The sequence below is a fragment of the Perognathus longimembris genome, chromosome 11 (assembly GCF_023159225.1).
Source record: "Perognathus longimembris pacificus isolate PPM17 chromosome 11, ASM2315922v1, whole genome shotgun sequence".
In the NCBI taxonomy this organism is placed as follows: domain Eukaryota; kingdom Metazoa; phylum Chordata; class Mammalia; order Rodentia; family Heteromyidae; genus Perognathus; species Perognathus longimembris.
In genome coordinates, this window is record NC_063171.1 from 44,945,433 (window position 1) to 44,961,915 (window position 16,483).

Here is a 16,483-nt window from a genome sequence, read left to right on the forward strand (position 1 = left end):
GAGTTTCTAAACTCAGGGGCTGTTCTGTGCAGCATCTAGAAGGATACATCTAGCATGTCCACCATGATTTTGCAGGTCTCAATGCTGAAGCCATCTGACTTGATATCTTGGCCTAAAAGACAAAACAAGCATGACAAAAAAATCTTCCCAAGCGGGGCTGTCCAATAGGACTTTTCACAAAGGTAGAACTTTCCACAAACATCTTCTATCTCTGTGTCTTCCACTACAATAGCCACATTTAAATTAAGGTTTAAATTACAGTATCTAAGTGTTTAAATTAAGGTTTAAATTTCCTTAACAGCTACATGTGTCCAATATCAGGATGGCACAAAGGGTGTATTGTCTCTGTGAATTTACTACACACACACACACACACATCCTGTATGCAAAATCTTGCTATACATCTCAGAATGGTCTCAAATGTGTGATCTTCCAGCTCCAGCCTCCCAGGTGCTAGAATTCTAGGTCACTGCATCAATGCTCATTGTGTGTAAAGTTGCCTGTGGTTGCTGGGAAGAGGGGGAAAATCCAGATGACACCTGTTTGCTGGAGGCTCTAACCTGTGATAGGAAGAGAGTTGCTCCAGCTGTCTACCTGCAGGCCTTTATGTCCTGTGTGTGTCCCCAGCCAGTTGGGGGTGTGGGGGGGGGAGATGTTTGTCACACATGGGAACCTGGTATCTCACTAGACCTCAAGAGGAGGACTCCTTTCTGTGATGTTCTTGTAAAAGGTTAGAACCTAGCCTATCTGTAAGCTAGGCTTCTTAGCATCAACCCCTTCTTGGGTGCAGGGCTGAGGCTGTAAGCTTAGTTCTAGGGCAGAAGGCTGGAGTCACCAGAAAGGCAGGGGAGAAGCCTGAGCTCAGAGGTTCAAGTGAAACAAACACTTTCTTCCCAGAAAGCAGGAGCATGCTGAACCAAGCATGGCTTGATTCATTCCTCCCCTCCAGCTGTGTGGAACAATGAGACCTCAGTCTCCTAGGCACATGACAGCCACACATCTGAAGAACCCTGTGACCTCACTCATGGACAAGGGAAAATACCACCTTCTTGTCCTCCTCCAGTGTTGGAAGAGGGAGCTTTCCAATGGACTAACTGGACAGGCTACATCTGACCATCCCGATTCTCTTCATGAAATGTTCTGGGAATCACAGATGCTGTACTGTTGCCATTTGTTCAGGGGGCACCAGGCAGAGTGCAGTTCCCTCTGCCCTCTATAAGGTACACACACACTGGGATGGAAGACCCAGCAAGCCCTAGTCTCTTCCTTGGCTCTCAAAGGAGGAATTACTTTTTTATTGAGGGCTTATGTGAGAGGCCATCTGGTCCATTGTTAGAGAGAATGGTAACCCTTGAAGTCCATGGGATTTCTCTTAATGATACATTTGTTTCTGACCTAGATTTATAACCTCTGATGTTGTACTATCTTAACAAAAGTGGAATGACTGTTGTAATAATATTTCTTGTAATATTTGTAAGTATATTTCTTCCTTCTCACAGTGGTAATCAGTAGTAGGGGTCTGGACAATCAATTTGTTGATGTTTTAGCTTAAGAAATAGTTACAGCCAGGCACTGATGGCTCATGCCTATAATTCTGTAATTGGTGTTTTGTTGGGTATTTTGGTCAGTCATGGGGCTTGAACTCTGGGCATGGGCAATGTCCCTGAGCTCTTCAGCTCAAGGCTAGCGGTCTACTACTTGAGCCACAGCACCACTTCTGGTTTTCTGGTGATTAATTGGAGATAAGAATCTCACCGATTTTCCTGCTTGGGCTGGCTTTGAACCACGATCCTCAGATCTCAGCCTCCTGAGTAGCTAGGATTACAGGCTTGAGCCACTGGCATCCAGCTTGATTCTATAATTCTAACTACTAAGGAGGCTAAGATCTGATAATCATGGTTTAAAACCAGCAGCAGCAGGAGGAGAGGGAGGGGGAGGAGGAAGAGAAAAGTCTCTGAGATTCTATCTCCAATTAACCAGCAAAAAAGTGAAAGAGTGTCAGCCTTGGGTGAGAAAAAAAACCAAGTGAGAGCATCAGGCTTCAAGCTCAAGCCCCAGTCTGGCATTAAAAAAAGAAAGAAAGAAAGCAGCAATGGAATCTCTCCTATGTAAGCTAATATACAGAAAGGGAAAAAAATAGTTACAAGCTAAGCATAGTTGCACGTGTCTGTAATTCTACCTACTACTCAGGAGGCTGAGGCAGGATGATCATGAGGTCTAGGCTATCCAGGACTGTATAATGGACCCTGCCCCCACCCCCCGAAAAAAAAGGAAGAAGAAAAAAGTTTGTGAGAATCACAGCTCTACCTCATTCTCAAGTTTCTATCTAGTTTTACCCCTATTTTATGGGACCTTCCAGCCTGGACTGAGAGCAGACATTTCCAGTCTTGAAATCATTTGCTTGGCCCATCGGTTTAAGTGAAATGACTTTTCTCCCAGTAAACAAATGGTTACAGGAAGCTCATTTAAATACACAATGGAAAGATGAGACATTGTCATTTGGTAGTAGGAAATGGGGAGTAGTACCTGTCAGTGCTATATGCATGAGTAGAAACTAAAGGTTTAGGTAATACAAGAAAGGATTCCCATGTTCCCTTATCCACAGGGAGAGGAGCAAGAGGGGGATTTGCAAGGAAGAGACACTTACGCTTTGCTAGAACTCTTCTCAGGATGGTCTGCAGCTCAAAGGCGGAGATCTCTGCATCCTGTGGACATAAGATCAGAGCATCAGTCTTGGCTCCTATGGGAGCTGGGTGAAGCACAGCCCAATGAACATGTAACAGACACCCATGGTGGGTCTTATTTGCATTTCTAATTCCCCAGGGAAGGTGGGTGTTGCTGTGCCCAGCCCACTCTGGGTACTGCTGTTCATTCTGATCTGACACACTGAGAACTTTCCTCCTCTCTGGGATGCCTGCTTCATCCTTTGTACTTCAGATCTCAGGCTTCCTTTAACACTACTTAAAACTCGGTATCTCTCTGCTGGGTGCTGGTGGCTCATGTCGACAAGCCTAGCTACTGCGGAGGCTGAAACAGAGAGGGAGGGTCTGAGGTTCAAGGCCATCCTCAGAAAGAAAAAGATGGTGAGACTCCAGGAACAATAGCTGGTATTCATCTGTCATCTTAATTTCATGGGAAGTGTTTTTTCTTTTTTTTTGTTGTTGCTGTTGTTGCCAGTCCTGGGGCTTGGACTCAGGGCCTGAGCACTGTCCCTGGCTTCTTTTTGCTTAAGGCTAGCACTCTACCTCTTGAGCCACAGCGCCACTTCTGGCTTTGTTTTTCTTCTATATATGTGGTGCTGAGGAATCGAACTCAGGGTTTCATGTATACGAGGCGAACACTTTACCACTGGGCCATATTCCCAGCCCCCTCATGGGAAGTGTTAAATAGGTGGATTGTAAAATAGACATATGCCTTGAGATCAAAGAAAAGCAGTGCTGAAAAAAGACTAGAGGCATGGCTCAATGGTAGAGTGCCTAGACAGCCTGAGTCCCTGGGTTCAAACCTCCGGCAAATACCAACTAATAGCTGTCTCCAAGTTTGCCCAATCCTTTTCTGTGGCCATTATGCCAGGGGGTTCCAGAAATGGCTTACTTAGGCACATGTGTATAAGCGAGGAACAAGTTAAACCCAGGGTTTAAAAGCAAGGTGGGGTGTGTGATTCAGTGCAAACTAAGTTTCTCTAAGACTCTTACCTTTGAAAAACTGGGAGGGAAGAGTCAAATAGGGATATGGGGGTAGCTGGTACTTGGTTTAAAACCTTGATATGAATCTTTGGCTAAGCACATACATGAACTGGTAGCAATGCTGGAGAAAGCTGAATTTCTCCACATCATGAAGGATGACTTTGCTTTTGAAGTTTTGGGAAGAAGGAGAGCTAAATAAGTTAGTGGTAGGCCTACAAGGCTGAGGGATTATCATTGCAAACTTTAAATTTTATTTTTGAATTAGCATACATTAGTCACATAAAGGCTCATTGTGATGGTTAATCTTTCATTCCTTTTCAAAGTGCCTGATGGGGTTTCATTATGCTGTCTGCATATGTGTGTGTGTGTATATATATATATATATATATATATATATATATATATACATATGTATATATATGTGTGTGTGTAAATATATATATGAAACATAATTTGAAATCTTTAGTATCCCTTCCTTTCTCTCTCTCCTCATCCTCTTATTCCCCCTATTATCTCTTTTACTTCTGTGTCCTATTATTCTTATCATGGTTATCCTTTTAGGTCTGAGGGATTATTTTAAGAACAGAGGATCACAATATCCTGGTGTAAGTCACTTATATTTTAAAGTCGTGAAACCCTTCCATCTTTCCTGAATATTTTTTGTCGGAAGGAGAGGGGGGTTGAGTTTTGTGCCTCAGTTGTCATGGGACAAAAGGAAAAATAGCCCCACATTGAGCCCAAGAATCCTAAGGAAGGAAGAACAGAGCTAGAGCTGCCCTGGGGCCTGGAGGCGCCGGCAGCATGCAGAGGGCTGAGGGGACCTGGGCGTGGAGGAGCGGGCAGAGATGGGAGCTACGTCTGTAGCCCCTCTTTGCTCTTGCTCAGTTGGTTTCCTATTTCCCTGGAACCAGCCTCCTCTAGGACAAATGCTGTCTTTCCTTTATGTCAGCACTGAATGTGGGGAACACCTACCTCCCCTGCCAGCTGAGCAAACAGCCTCCGGAAGCCATCGTCAATGTCCTCCTCGCTGACGGCGATCTGGAAGGTGCAGAAACAAGGATGCGGTGAATCAGAGGGAAGAGTTGACACCCTCCAGCAAGAGGTCACTCTCCAATTGGAGGCAGCCTTTTCCCCCACTTCAGAATTTCCTGTGTCCACCATTGGGCCACAGGAAACTGTTCAATTTCTTGGGCCGAATGCTAAGGGTATTGGGCTTGGAATAAAAGACCATGTGAAGAATTAGTGGAAGGCGTACATGAGAGGGAAAGTAAGCTACGAGGGAAGGAGTTAAATTTGTCATACAGATATGTTAAACAGCCACCCCAAATGTCCTTTTGTGATCTACTCTCACAGAGGCTTGAAAGTGTAAGGGCTAAGTATAATGTTCTGGAGACGTTTCAGCACTGGCTAGTGAGGCCCTTAGAGACTGTTCAATCTCCCACAGGGGCCATAGGACATGCACCAAGCTTCAGCAATGGATGAATCAGTTGTGGATTCACCTCAGGTCCCTGGGGACCCCTGTGTCTGTTTGGAGAAATCTTCTACTTAGATTTGCTGCCATAGAGTCTTGTTTGAAATCCCTGAGTTACATCTCTATAAGCCTTTCAGGATTTACTGCTGAATCACATTCTTAGAACTCTATGAGAACTCCTTTTGTATGGTGTTTCCATGTTATAGATGAGAAAACTGAGACCTGGTAGGAGTGACAAAAGCCTGGCACCGTTTAATGCAGCCCTGGTGCCCTCTGGTCCCCACAATGCCCCCAAACACATGGGCAAACTCTGATGAGCAAGGAACCAACAAGCCCCGGCCCCAGTGCCGCTCGAGCTAGCACGGGAAACACATGCTCAGATTCCCAGTTTGGGTTGTAGGCTATGTTTCAACCTGTGGTCAGGAAGTCCTGGCGGCCTCCCTAGTCCCTTGTGGGCCTCTTCAGTTCCTCTGCTCTAGCTATCCAGGGCAGAGTGAGTGGAATTAAGGAGTTACAAGTACCTCTTCAATGTTGGCCTCAATTTCATCATCAACAACTCTGGAAACAGAAAGAAAATACAAGTTACAGGAAGGTAGGCAAGGGTAAATCAGAAATGTTGATAAAATGGAGGAGCTGTGTTGAAACCCAGCAGGAGATAAGCATGGAGGATCTCACCAGTCTCATGTTGGTGCTTAGGTATCCCCTTAAGCAAGCAGAAATTGAAGCAGAAATGGTCTATCAGTTTGGGGTCTTTATCGCGTTTCAAAGTTTATCTATGTAGGGTAGTGCTGGAACTCTAGGTAACTCACTCAGCTCCTGGCCCTAGGAACAACTTTGAAATTGCATTTAAAACACACTCTGCCAGTGTAAAGCCTTCATAGTGTGACTTGTCCGTCACCTACTTGTACTGCTTAAGGTTGGGGAGGGGCAGTATAGAGCCTGTGTGTAATTTCAGCTGCACTCAGGTAGTGGCTAGTTGATTCCATATGTGTGTGTGTGTGTGTGTGTGTGTGTGTGTGTGTGTGTGTGAATGTATGTATGTATATTCCCTTGGCCTAGGGTGGGTTCTTGCTCCACACTCAGGGACTGAGGGGAGTTAAGCTTAGGAGATCTTCCTTAAGTACTTGGGATCTTGAACTAGGCTACTACAGGACCTGTCTACAGGGCTGAGGCATCGTAGAAGGAGGAATAAGAAGACTTCCTTGTGCTCAGGACTGGAATCTGGCATATGATTAATATCCTGTGACAGGGAAGTCAGACAGCTTTGAGGTGTAGGAGAGAGCTGAGGGGACTGAGTTTTCCTGGGACAGTGGTTTTTGGTTAGCAGGGGACGACAGGGGTTGACAACAGGGTCATTCCAATGATACTGGGTCATGTCTCCATTTCCTGGTCGGGGAATCCCAGCTGGGAACGGTCTTCCAGGGAGCTGAGAGGAAAGGTTCCTTCCTCATGGCAAACATTTGCAAAAGAGGAGAGCCTGACAGTGGCAGGGGCTCCAGTGATGGTATTCTAATGGTATTCATTGGCCTGCAGCTGCCTAGAATTGAAATGATTTCTCTGTCATCTACAGTCGTGGACAGAGGAGACTCCATCCCTTTTGCTCCTCCTCTCTTCCTGCTGCAGGAGCTGAGAGGCCAAGGACTGATGTGAGCCTGGCCCACTGGGCATGCTGCATGGGGTGGGGGGTGGGACGATCTTTGGATCATCAACACAAGATCACTCAGCACACCCTTCCTCCTGCTCTGCCCATCCATGCCCCGCCCCCTTTGGTGTGGAGTCCACACGGCCCTCCCGTGGACACCTTTCTGCTTACATTGCCAAGGCTGATTTGCTCTCTGCAAATCAAGTGTCCTCCAACCTAATGTACAAATGACCAAAGGGGCAGAGGCCACTGTGAATTGAGGTCACATGGACAGTGGCAGGAAAGTGTGGGAACAGCCAAGAACTATTCTTCAACAGCCAAGACACAAATGGAAGGGGGGAGAGTGGCCTGGAGCCCCCATGACTGCAACAAGGGGAGGTTCTGGGACCACTGAAGCTGTCACAATTCCTTCCTGGAGATGGTTAGTGGCATGGCCTGAGGAAACAAGGCTTATGCCAGCTCTGCCCAGCATTCTCCCTAGACAGCTACCCTAGACAGCCCATAGATTGTCTAGGGTAAGCCATTCAAATGCAGGTAACCACCCAATAATTCAAATATACAACTGTGAAATGGGATTCTGTCCACCACCTTCCCCCCTCCCCCAAATCTCCCAAGTGGCTTTGTCTTTGCTTCCCTGAGTAGAATATGAGTGATTCTTCATCCAATTCATCAGTCCCCCACTGACCCACTGAAGGAGGCAGGTATTTCAGAAAAAGAGAGTGGTTCTCAGGAGTGAGGGACAAGCCAGCCCCTGGAGAGAGTGTGGGGAGAGAAGAGGGGGACCCAAGCACCTACTGGTAGTCAGCCTTCTTCTCTGAGAAGACCCTGACGCAGAAGTCTCCGTCTTTGTGGGGCTCAAAGGTGGAAGGCACAAGGATGTACTCGCCCGGGGGCAGCTTGAAGCGATTGAGCACCTCTCGGAGGTTGATGAATGTGTCAGACCGCTCCCTTGCTCGGGTGGTGAGGAAGAAGTTTTTGCCCAGGTGGATGTTGGTCTGTCCAGTTAGCTGATGGGTAAGCAGAGAAATGAGGGGAGGAGCTCTGAAGAAGTGTCATTTCTTCACTCCCCCAAATAAAAGAATTACAATAACCATGTCAGTAAAAAGTAAGCTTTCTACCAACTAGAACCACCGGAGAACTCAGAGGCACGAGAAACAAAAGCCCCTGTCCGCTAGCCTCTGCAGTGACGCCATCTTTCCCAAACAGACCCCCGCATTCTTCCCTTAAGGGACTGTCACCAGGGCTCGTGTCCCCATGGCAGGAATCTAGCAATGCCAGGCATGTTGGTTCACTCCTGTAATCACAGCTATATGGGGCATGTAAACAGGAGGATCATGGTCCAAGGCTAGCCTGGGCAAAATTAGTAAGGGCATGTTTCATAAACAAAATGAAAAAGCTAGGGATGTGGCTCAAGTGATAGAGCACTTGCTTAGTAACATGAAGCCCTGAATTCATATTCCAGGATCATATGCATACACATGTACACATGCATATGTGCACGTCACACACACACACACACACACACACACACACACACACACACACACACACACACATAAGACCCAGGGGAACAGAAGGGGATCAGCTGCTAAATCAAGTGTATTCTATGTCTAAGGCTACAACTCCACACATTGCATCCAAGGAAGCCTGACACTATGGGCTGTGCTGACTTCCTGTGAAAGAAACACGCTGTGGGTGGACCAGGGTGTCCTCTGTGTCCACTTAAACAAGCGGCTTTGAGAATTATTCAGCTGCGATCATCCTACCATGTAGTACTAACTGTGGGCCTCCTCAGTGCTCTGGCATAATTTAATTCTTACTCACCATAGGCCAGTGAGCTGGATGGCTAACCACTTGGCTGGAAAAGAAACTAAAGTATAGAAAAGCTGTCCGTTGCTGAAGGTCACAGTCTGGAAACAGAGCCTTGGTCTCCTTGTCTATGCTCATACCTTGCTCCTAGTCCAGTCCACAGGTACATCTCCCCGTTTCTGCTTGTCCCCAGAGTCACACTGGACTCTGGGACAGGCCTCAGGCAGTTTAAGGGCTATGGGTTTCCTGCTCAGGATGCAATTCTGCATAGGCTCTTCTGGACCTGAGAGAGGCAGTGAGCCCCACAGGGATTTCCCAGGCAGGGTGACTCATCCTGAGCTTAGGACAATGGGATCCAGAACCAGAGTGAGCTCTAAAGGGTCCCAGACAGGGCAAGGCAATTTCCTCATAGCCACCAATCCTTTCCAAGCTCCACAACAGTCCCCAAGCGCTGGCGGTATAAGCTGCATAGGTGTTGGTGACCTGAGCCCTCAGGGACAAGGAATGGTCCGACGTACCTCCTCTGGAACCTGAAAAATAAAGGAAATCCAATCCAGATTGGGGGAAGCAGGCAGAGTATGAAAATAACAGCACTGTGACTGAGTCCTCTGCTGCCTGTTTTATCTGCAGTTTTAACACTATCACTAAATCAAATGGTGGCTAAGGAACTCAAAGCATGTCCACCATATTGGAAAGCAAACACCACCACCGTCATGAAATGGAAAAGTGGGGATATACAAGGACTTTGTCTATTGTCACCAGCCAGTTGTGGTGAAGGCACACCCCCACTTCCCACATGGGGAAAGCAGGGCCTGTCCAGATGAGGGAAGCAATAGCAAGGCTAGGGCTCTCTTACCCACATCCAGTCTCTGTTTCCCTCAGCAAGCTTTTTAGCTCAGTTTCTCACTGAAGTCCCTCCCAACACTGAAAGCCCATGACTGGAGTTTCCAGTGTACGAGGCAACATAATTCAGCTTGGATTTTCCTTAGAGCTATTTTGTCCCAGGCAGGAAGTCCTTGGCTCCTATTTCAGAGACTGTGAGGAGTCATGGACTATGTTCATTTTTTTCACTACTAATGGTGTTCATCCATCTCCATTCTCAGGTGAGTGGATTGGACTAAGTTCTGTGACCCACCAGTGGCAACCACATGGCCAGTGAGAGTGAACCCAGGGAGTTTTCTCCCCTGACACCTTATCTGGGTCCATCAGAGTGTGCTAGGCAGCAGATACTACCTGCTTGGTAATATATGCAGGCTCCCATGGTGTAAATACTCCTTTCTCCCCAATTGGTGGCCATTTTCAGGCTGTCCATGTGACTTCATTGAATGTGGCTCACAAGGAGCCTGGAGCAGCCAAGCCCCGGCTTCAACATCTCACTGGGTTAGGTTCCACCCATCAAACCAAAATGCACCCCGCCAGCTGCTCATAAGATCTTCCTTGCACCCCAGGCTTCTCACTGCCAAGCAAGGCCACAGAACAAACACTCTGTACTGTGTAATAGAGGCAGATGGGACAGGGCCCTCATACATCCATCAGAACAAGTCTCCTAGCCCCAGCCTGGCCCTCAGCCTGAAGGGGGAGGTAGCAATAACAAGGCTGCCCTCTAGTGTCTACTCCACTGAACTTCGCCTTAACTTGGCTTGGAATGAAAGCAGGAACCTGGGAGAAGCCAGGGTGTCAGGGGAAGCTGGGCTCCAGCCAACAGATCCTTGTGAGAAACACAATAACTCTTTGTTCTCCTGTCAGCTTACCACCATCCAGGCCAATGACTTTGCTGGGCTCTGACCTGATGGGGGCTCAGTCCAGCCCTTACTTTATTTCTCCGTGTGGGCTAGAATAGTCTATTCTAGATCAAGTCTCCTCTGTTCTTTGGAATGCTAGGCCCTGGGGACATGACAAAGGACACAGAGGCCATTTGAAAATGTGGGACTCTCAAGAGTCTGGCAAGGGGGCCCAGGGAAGTACTGGGAAGGTTCTGGAGATACAGACCCATTGCAGGGACTTGCCTGTGTGAGCAGCCCTAAGCCAGATCAGGACTGTGGCTTTGAGTTGGCCTGGCTAAATTCCCTGCCCACTGTCTCATCCCTAGTTCTGCTTCTGGAGTCGGTCTCCATGCCTCGGCCAAGACCAGCTAAAGGAGAAGGGAAGGGAGGTGGCGGTCCACCCCTGCTCTGCCCATACCTCGTAGATGCCAAAGCCAATGGTGTGCATGTCCTCGCCCATCTTTCTCTGTCGCCGCCTGTGCTTCTGGATGAGGCCCACCAGGAAGGTGCAGCCGCTCTCCCCATCCTCCTGGTCCTCATCCTCCTCCTCCAGCTTGATCACATACTGAGGGTTCATCCAGAAGGTGTCTGCAGCAGAGAGGGACAGAGGGACCCAGCCCTAAGTAGCCATGCATGGGGTGGGGGAGCTTCGGGGTGGGCCTTGGCCTGGGGGCTGGAGGCTTCTTAGACAGGGATGAAGAGGAGGGAAGATGGCAGGAGGTGGTGGAAGGAAAAAAGAGAACCAGGGTGAGCAGGCAGGGTGGGTACTGGTAGAGGTGGGCTTTCGAGACAAGGTGGCCTGTGCTTACTATGAGGAAACTGTTCCTTTGAGTGCCTTCTGAGGTCTCCCCAAAGAGCACATCAACCCTTGGAAAGAGTGAAGGGGAAGGCTGATGGGCTCCTGGAATGGTCTGGATCTCAACAGGACAAAAATTGAGCAATTTTCTTTATAGTTCTCTTGCTGACCTGTCTTGGCGTCCCCTAGTGGCAGCTTCCTCACACCGGACTCAACAGGGAGGTCAGTGAGACAGAGATGGGCCAGGGGGCCTGACTGAAAGGACTCTGGGGTCTTTTCTCTACACACTAGGCAGTACTCCAGTAAACTTAATAGGCCAGGGACACCGTGTGTACAATTTTGGATTCTGTGCCTCTTGTCCTCCCTTACTCACTTCCAAAACCTATTTTCAGGAAGGATCTAAGAGTTATTCATGCTTGAGGGTAATTATGCTAATGCCTTCCTATATTGAATGGGATATCCTCTTGATGGTGGAATTAAAGATACCATCTTGTGTGGGGATTGGCTGGCATGGCCTCACAGGCTGCTGCCTGCTTTTGTAAATTAAGTTTTATTGGCACACAGCCATAGCCATTCACTTCTGCATGGCTGCTTTTGCTACCACAGCAGAGTTGAGTGGACACTATAGGGACTGCTGGCCTATCAGGCCAAAAGTATTTACAAACGGTTCTTGAGAGGGTGTTTGCTGACCCCTGATCTAATGTGTAGGAAGGGTAATTTGTGGGTGGCCTCTGGAACTTGTACTACGTCTCTGCATACTTGAGCTGCAGATACCACTCAGCTAGTCTCAGTATGATTTCTTGCTCTGTGGGCCTGGAATATACTTACAGCCTCAGTTTCCTCATCTGCAACAAAGAATCAAAATATAACCATGGAGGGCTGGGAATGTGGCTTAGCGGTAGAGTGCTTACTTAGCATACATGAAGCTCTGGGTTCAGTTCCTCAGTACTGCATGAACAGAAAAAGCCAGAAGTGGCACTGTGACTTAAGTGGTAGAGTGTTAGCCTTGAGCAAAAGAAGCTCGGGGACAGTGCCCAAGCCCTGAGTTCAAGCCCCAGGACTGGCCAAAACCAAAACCAAAAATATGATCGTGGACATCAGACTGCCTGGGCTCAAATCCCAGCAAACTGTGTGGCCTTAGGCCTGCCTCGCTCCTTTTGTCTTAAAGATATAGATGTGTGCTGGTGAAGCTTAAAGGAATTACACACACACACATATTTTAGGACAATTCCTAGTGCCCAGTATATGCTCCATAATGGGCAGATGTCATTAGAATAAGACAATTTCTAAGGGAGGAAGGTAGGTGTTGAGACAGGCTTGGAAAGAAGGAAGAAACCAAGACCCTCGATGAGTAGACACAGCCTCTCCAGAGATGCCAGGCCCTGTATCCCCTGTCTGTCAAATAAGGCGATGGTGCCATGGCTTCTGGTGGCCACAGCACTTACTGGGGTAGTTTCTGCAGCCCCCTGCAGTGGAGCCCCGCCTCCAGTTTCCATCCATCTTGGTGAGCTTCCATTTCTTGTAGCTGTCACTGGTGAGGGTGTCAGGAGTCAGGTTGCAGATTTCCAGGCGGGAATAGTGTCGAAGGAAGTCACCAAAAGACATCCTGGCCAAAGCAGAGACAGGGCATCTCAAGTTATTGGAAGACACAGCGCTCAGCCTTCGCCTTCCAGCGAGGCCGGTCAAGGCCAGGCAGAGCAGCAGCGTGTGGCCCACGGGTGGGCATCAGGTCTAGAATGAGAAGGCTCCAGATTCTAGTCCTGGCAAGGCCACTTTCTCACTGGGAAACTCTGATCAGATTACTGGGTCTCTGAAGCCCAGAGCGTTCATCTATAAAAATGGGAGTCTTGGATATGAAATCGTATCTGGGTAAGCTACAAACTATGTCTAACTGCAGGTGCTCCTCACGGTGGCGTATGCACACACAATGAGGCTATAGCTCCTCACCAAGGAACTGGTTTCTTAAGGGACTGGGATTCATTACTGTTTTTTCTTGGGGTCTGAACGTTACTGAAGGAATTTTTCTCTCAGTTTGCCAGCTCTACTGAGGCTGAGATCTGAGGACTGTGGTTCAAAGCCAGACAAGGCAGGAAAGTCCATGAGACTCTCATCTCCAATTAACGACAAAAAAGCTGGAAGTAGAGGTGTGGCTCAAGTGGTAGAGTGCTAGCCTTGAGCAAAGAAAGCTAAGGGATAGTGCTCAAGGCCCCGAGTTCAACCCCCAGGACCCATATACACAAAATAAATAAACAACAGAGCCAGGGACTTATGCTCCTGTGCCCTTCTAGCCCACATTTTTGTTAGCAATTTTCCAGTAAGTGATATTAGGGAAGGCACATTGTTCCCCAGGGGTTCTACTCCTCTTACCAGAACTCTCCATCTTCATGTCTTCTGGTCAGTCTTTCCCTCACCTCTGGGTCAACTGTGTTCCAGTTTGGGCAGCTGCAAAGCAGAGCAATGTGTGAAGCTTCAGGAGTCAGTGGATGCAGGCGACTTGTCTGGGTGCTCCTCAAAGTCAAGGAGCAGCACCTGTGCTCACTCCTGAGCGCCCAGACCCCGGAAAGGAGGGATTCCCTCATAGTTGGCTCAGAGCCACAATCAATAAACTGCTCACAAAGCATTTGAAAGGGAAAAACAAGCGAACTGGATGGTGGCTGCAAGCAAGTGTCCAGAACATGAGCACAGCCCGAGAGCGAGAACGAAGGAGCATCACTTGCCCAAACAGAGCAGTCTGGTAGCTCTTTTAGGAACAAGTGAACATTTGACAAGAAGCCTCTGTTACCACACCTGGAAGGAAGTCTCGATTGGTATCCTTCTGCTAAGGGTGAAGCCACTTGGGACAGGCCAGGAACAGGTGCAAGAACTGGAGGCACCAGGATGGGGAATGGGTAGGGGACTGGGGGAGAGACTCAACTGACCCTTTACCCCAAATAGCAGAAGGCCTAACAGGCACCAGAAAGCCCTGGAGAATAACAGATGTCTCTGCTTTGGTGTCAAGTTCATGTCCTTGGAATAGGAGTGTCAGGGGATAAGGGATACATTCCCGCCACCCCCCTCCCCCAAGGACCAATAATAGCAGGGTGGATTTGAACTGGTGAAGGGATGGACTTCCAGGTAGGGAAGGAATATATATATATGTATATATATACATATATATGTATATATATACACACACATATATATATACATACATATATATGTGTGTGTGTGTGTGTGTATGTATATATATATATATATATATATATATATATATATATATATATATATATATATATATATATATATATACATCACCAGATCCCTGGGCCTGGAGCAAGGTGCCAGAGTGCTCGAGTCCCGAGATCATGGCCCACGGGCCACTCAGTGTGACTGAGGCCTTGTTTCTAAGCACAGTGTGTGGTTCTTCATGCTGTGCGGGTATTTTCCACTCCTGTTTCAGCAGGGCCTCCTTGTGGACCGTCCCCTCCCCCAGCCCCACCCTCCACTTTCCTTACTTGTCATTCCACTTCCCGGTCCACTCGACTTCTCCCCAGGGATTTCGGATGCGGATCAGTTTCTGCAGGCTTCCTCCACTTTCAACCTGAAGGACCCGATGAAAAAGAGGAGGGAGAGGCTGAGTGCCCACCAGGCCTGGAGGGACTCCCACCCAGTGTTGAGTCCATGAATGAGGGAGGAGCATGGTGGATGGAAAGGTTTTGTGATACCTCTGGGGACCTAGCCCTTCACTGCTGCCCTGCTTGGGAAAATGGGGATGTAAGCTCCCAGGACTCAGCTCTTAAGAGGACTGGGGATCTTTAGCATCAGCCTGAGATTCAAACACCCTTGCTTTGGCATCTGTGATTGGTATGTTTATCCCTAAATGTCAATTTAACCAGAATAAGATCTGCTTTTGTCTCAGGCTCTCAGGGAAGCCTTACCAGTTGCTAAAAGAATATAGGTGAAAACAAGCAGATGCAGTAAGCAAAAATTTTGTTTAGTCTTGAGACAGAATCTCTTTGTGTTGCCCAGGCTGGCTCCAAGCTCCTAGGTCAAACAATCTTTCTTTCTCCACCTCCTGGGTAGCTGGGATGACCAGTATACCACTCAGTCCATCTATGCATCCTAGACTGAGTCCCGATTGGAGTTGAGTAGAGGACTTTCTAGTGGAGGGGTCTAGAAAGGACATTTGGGGAAATTGAGAACATGTTAGTCATGGACTATATATTAGATGATGTTGTAATGTTTATTTTCTTGAGCATGACAAAAATGATGAGCCCAATGTAAGAAAATACCTTATTGGGGGGAGGGGGGAATGAGGGAGGAGGTAACAAGCAGTACAAGAAATGTATCCAATGCCTAATGTATGAAACTGTAACCTCTCTGTACATCAGTTTGACAATAAAGAGAAAAAAAGACAAAAAAAAACCCCAACTGGTTTATTTAACTTGAGGTGATTTTGTAAAAAGATTTATATTTCTAACAAGTATAGTCCATTTTACTTGGAAATTTGAGTATGAATAAATACACATAAATAAATTAATTCTTAAGTAATTTAAAAAAAGGAAAATACCCTTATTAATAGTAGATGGATGCTGAAGGTTGTAGAAGAGAACAGTCAGGGTTTCTGCTACCAAGGGAGCTAGGAAAAGTCCACATACAGAGACAAAGCAGCTGTGTAGCCCAGGCTAAGAAACATTGACCGGTGACAGTGGGGTTTGGATGTTACTATGCTGCCCTTGAACCTTCCTATAGGCTTGAAAATGTTCAATATAAAACAGTGTGGAGGTGGATTATGAAAATCAGGGTAGTCAGGTATTGGTGGCTTATGCCTGTAATCCTAGCTACTCAGGAGGCTCAGATCTGAGGATTGTGGTTCAAAGCCCAGGCAAGAAAGTCCATGAGACTTTTATCTCCAAAGAACTAAAAAACAAAACAAAACAAAAATCAAAAGCCACAAGTGGAGCTGTCACTCAAGTGGTAGATCTCTAGCTTTGATCAAAAGAAGCTCAGGCGGGGTGCTGGTGGCCCATGCCTGTAATACTAGCTATTCAGGAGGCTGAGATTGAGGATCTTGGTTCAAAGTCAGCCTGGGTAGAAAAGTCTGTGAGACTCTTATCTCCAATTAACCATAAGAAAACCGGAAGTGGCACTGTGACTCACTAGCCTTGAGCTGAAGAGCTGAGGGACATTGCCCAGGCCCAACGTTCAAGCCCCATAACTGGGGGGGGGGGAGGGGAGGAAGTTTAGGCCCTAAGTTCAAGCCACAGAACTGGCTGTCAGGCAGGCAGGCACACATGTGCGCGCATGCGCGCGCGCGCGCACACACACACACACACA

At 47.6% G+C, this 16,483-nt stretch overlaps 1 protein-coding gene across 1 annotated transcript in view; it reads right to left on the reverse strand.

The window, feature by feature from the left end:
* Capn2 (calpain 2) overlaps positions 1–16,483 on the reverse strand; it is a 54,448-nt gene that overhangs the window by 7,024 nt on the left and 30,941 nt on the right. The window contains exons 7-16 of the mRNA XM_048358115.1: positions 14,662–14,747; positions 13,535–13,609; positions 12,613–12,773; positions 10,790–10,959; positions 9,127–9,138; positions 7,595–7,806; positions 5,679–5,715; positions 4,659–4,724; positions 2,648–2,705; positions 48–112 (exon numbers count right to left, since the gene is read on the reverse strand). Coding sequence (XP_048214072.1) covers positions 48–112; positions 2,648–2,705; positions 4,659–4,724; positions 5,679–5,715; positions 7,595–7,806; positions 9,127–9,138; positions 10,790–10,959; positions 12,613–12,773; positions 13,535–13,609; positions 14,662–14,747 — 942 coding nt within the window. The remainder of the gene's footprint in view (positions 1–47; positions 113–2,647; positions 2,706–4,658; positions 4,725–5,678; positions 5,716–7,594; positions 7,807–9,126; positions 9,139–10,789; positions 10,960–12,612; positions 12,774–13,534; positions 13,610–14,661; positions 14,748–16,483) is intronic.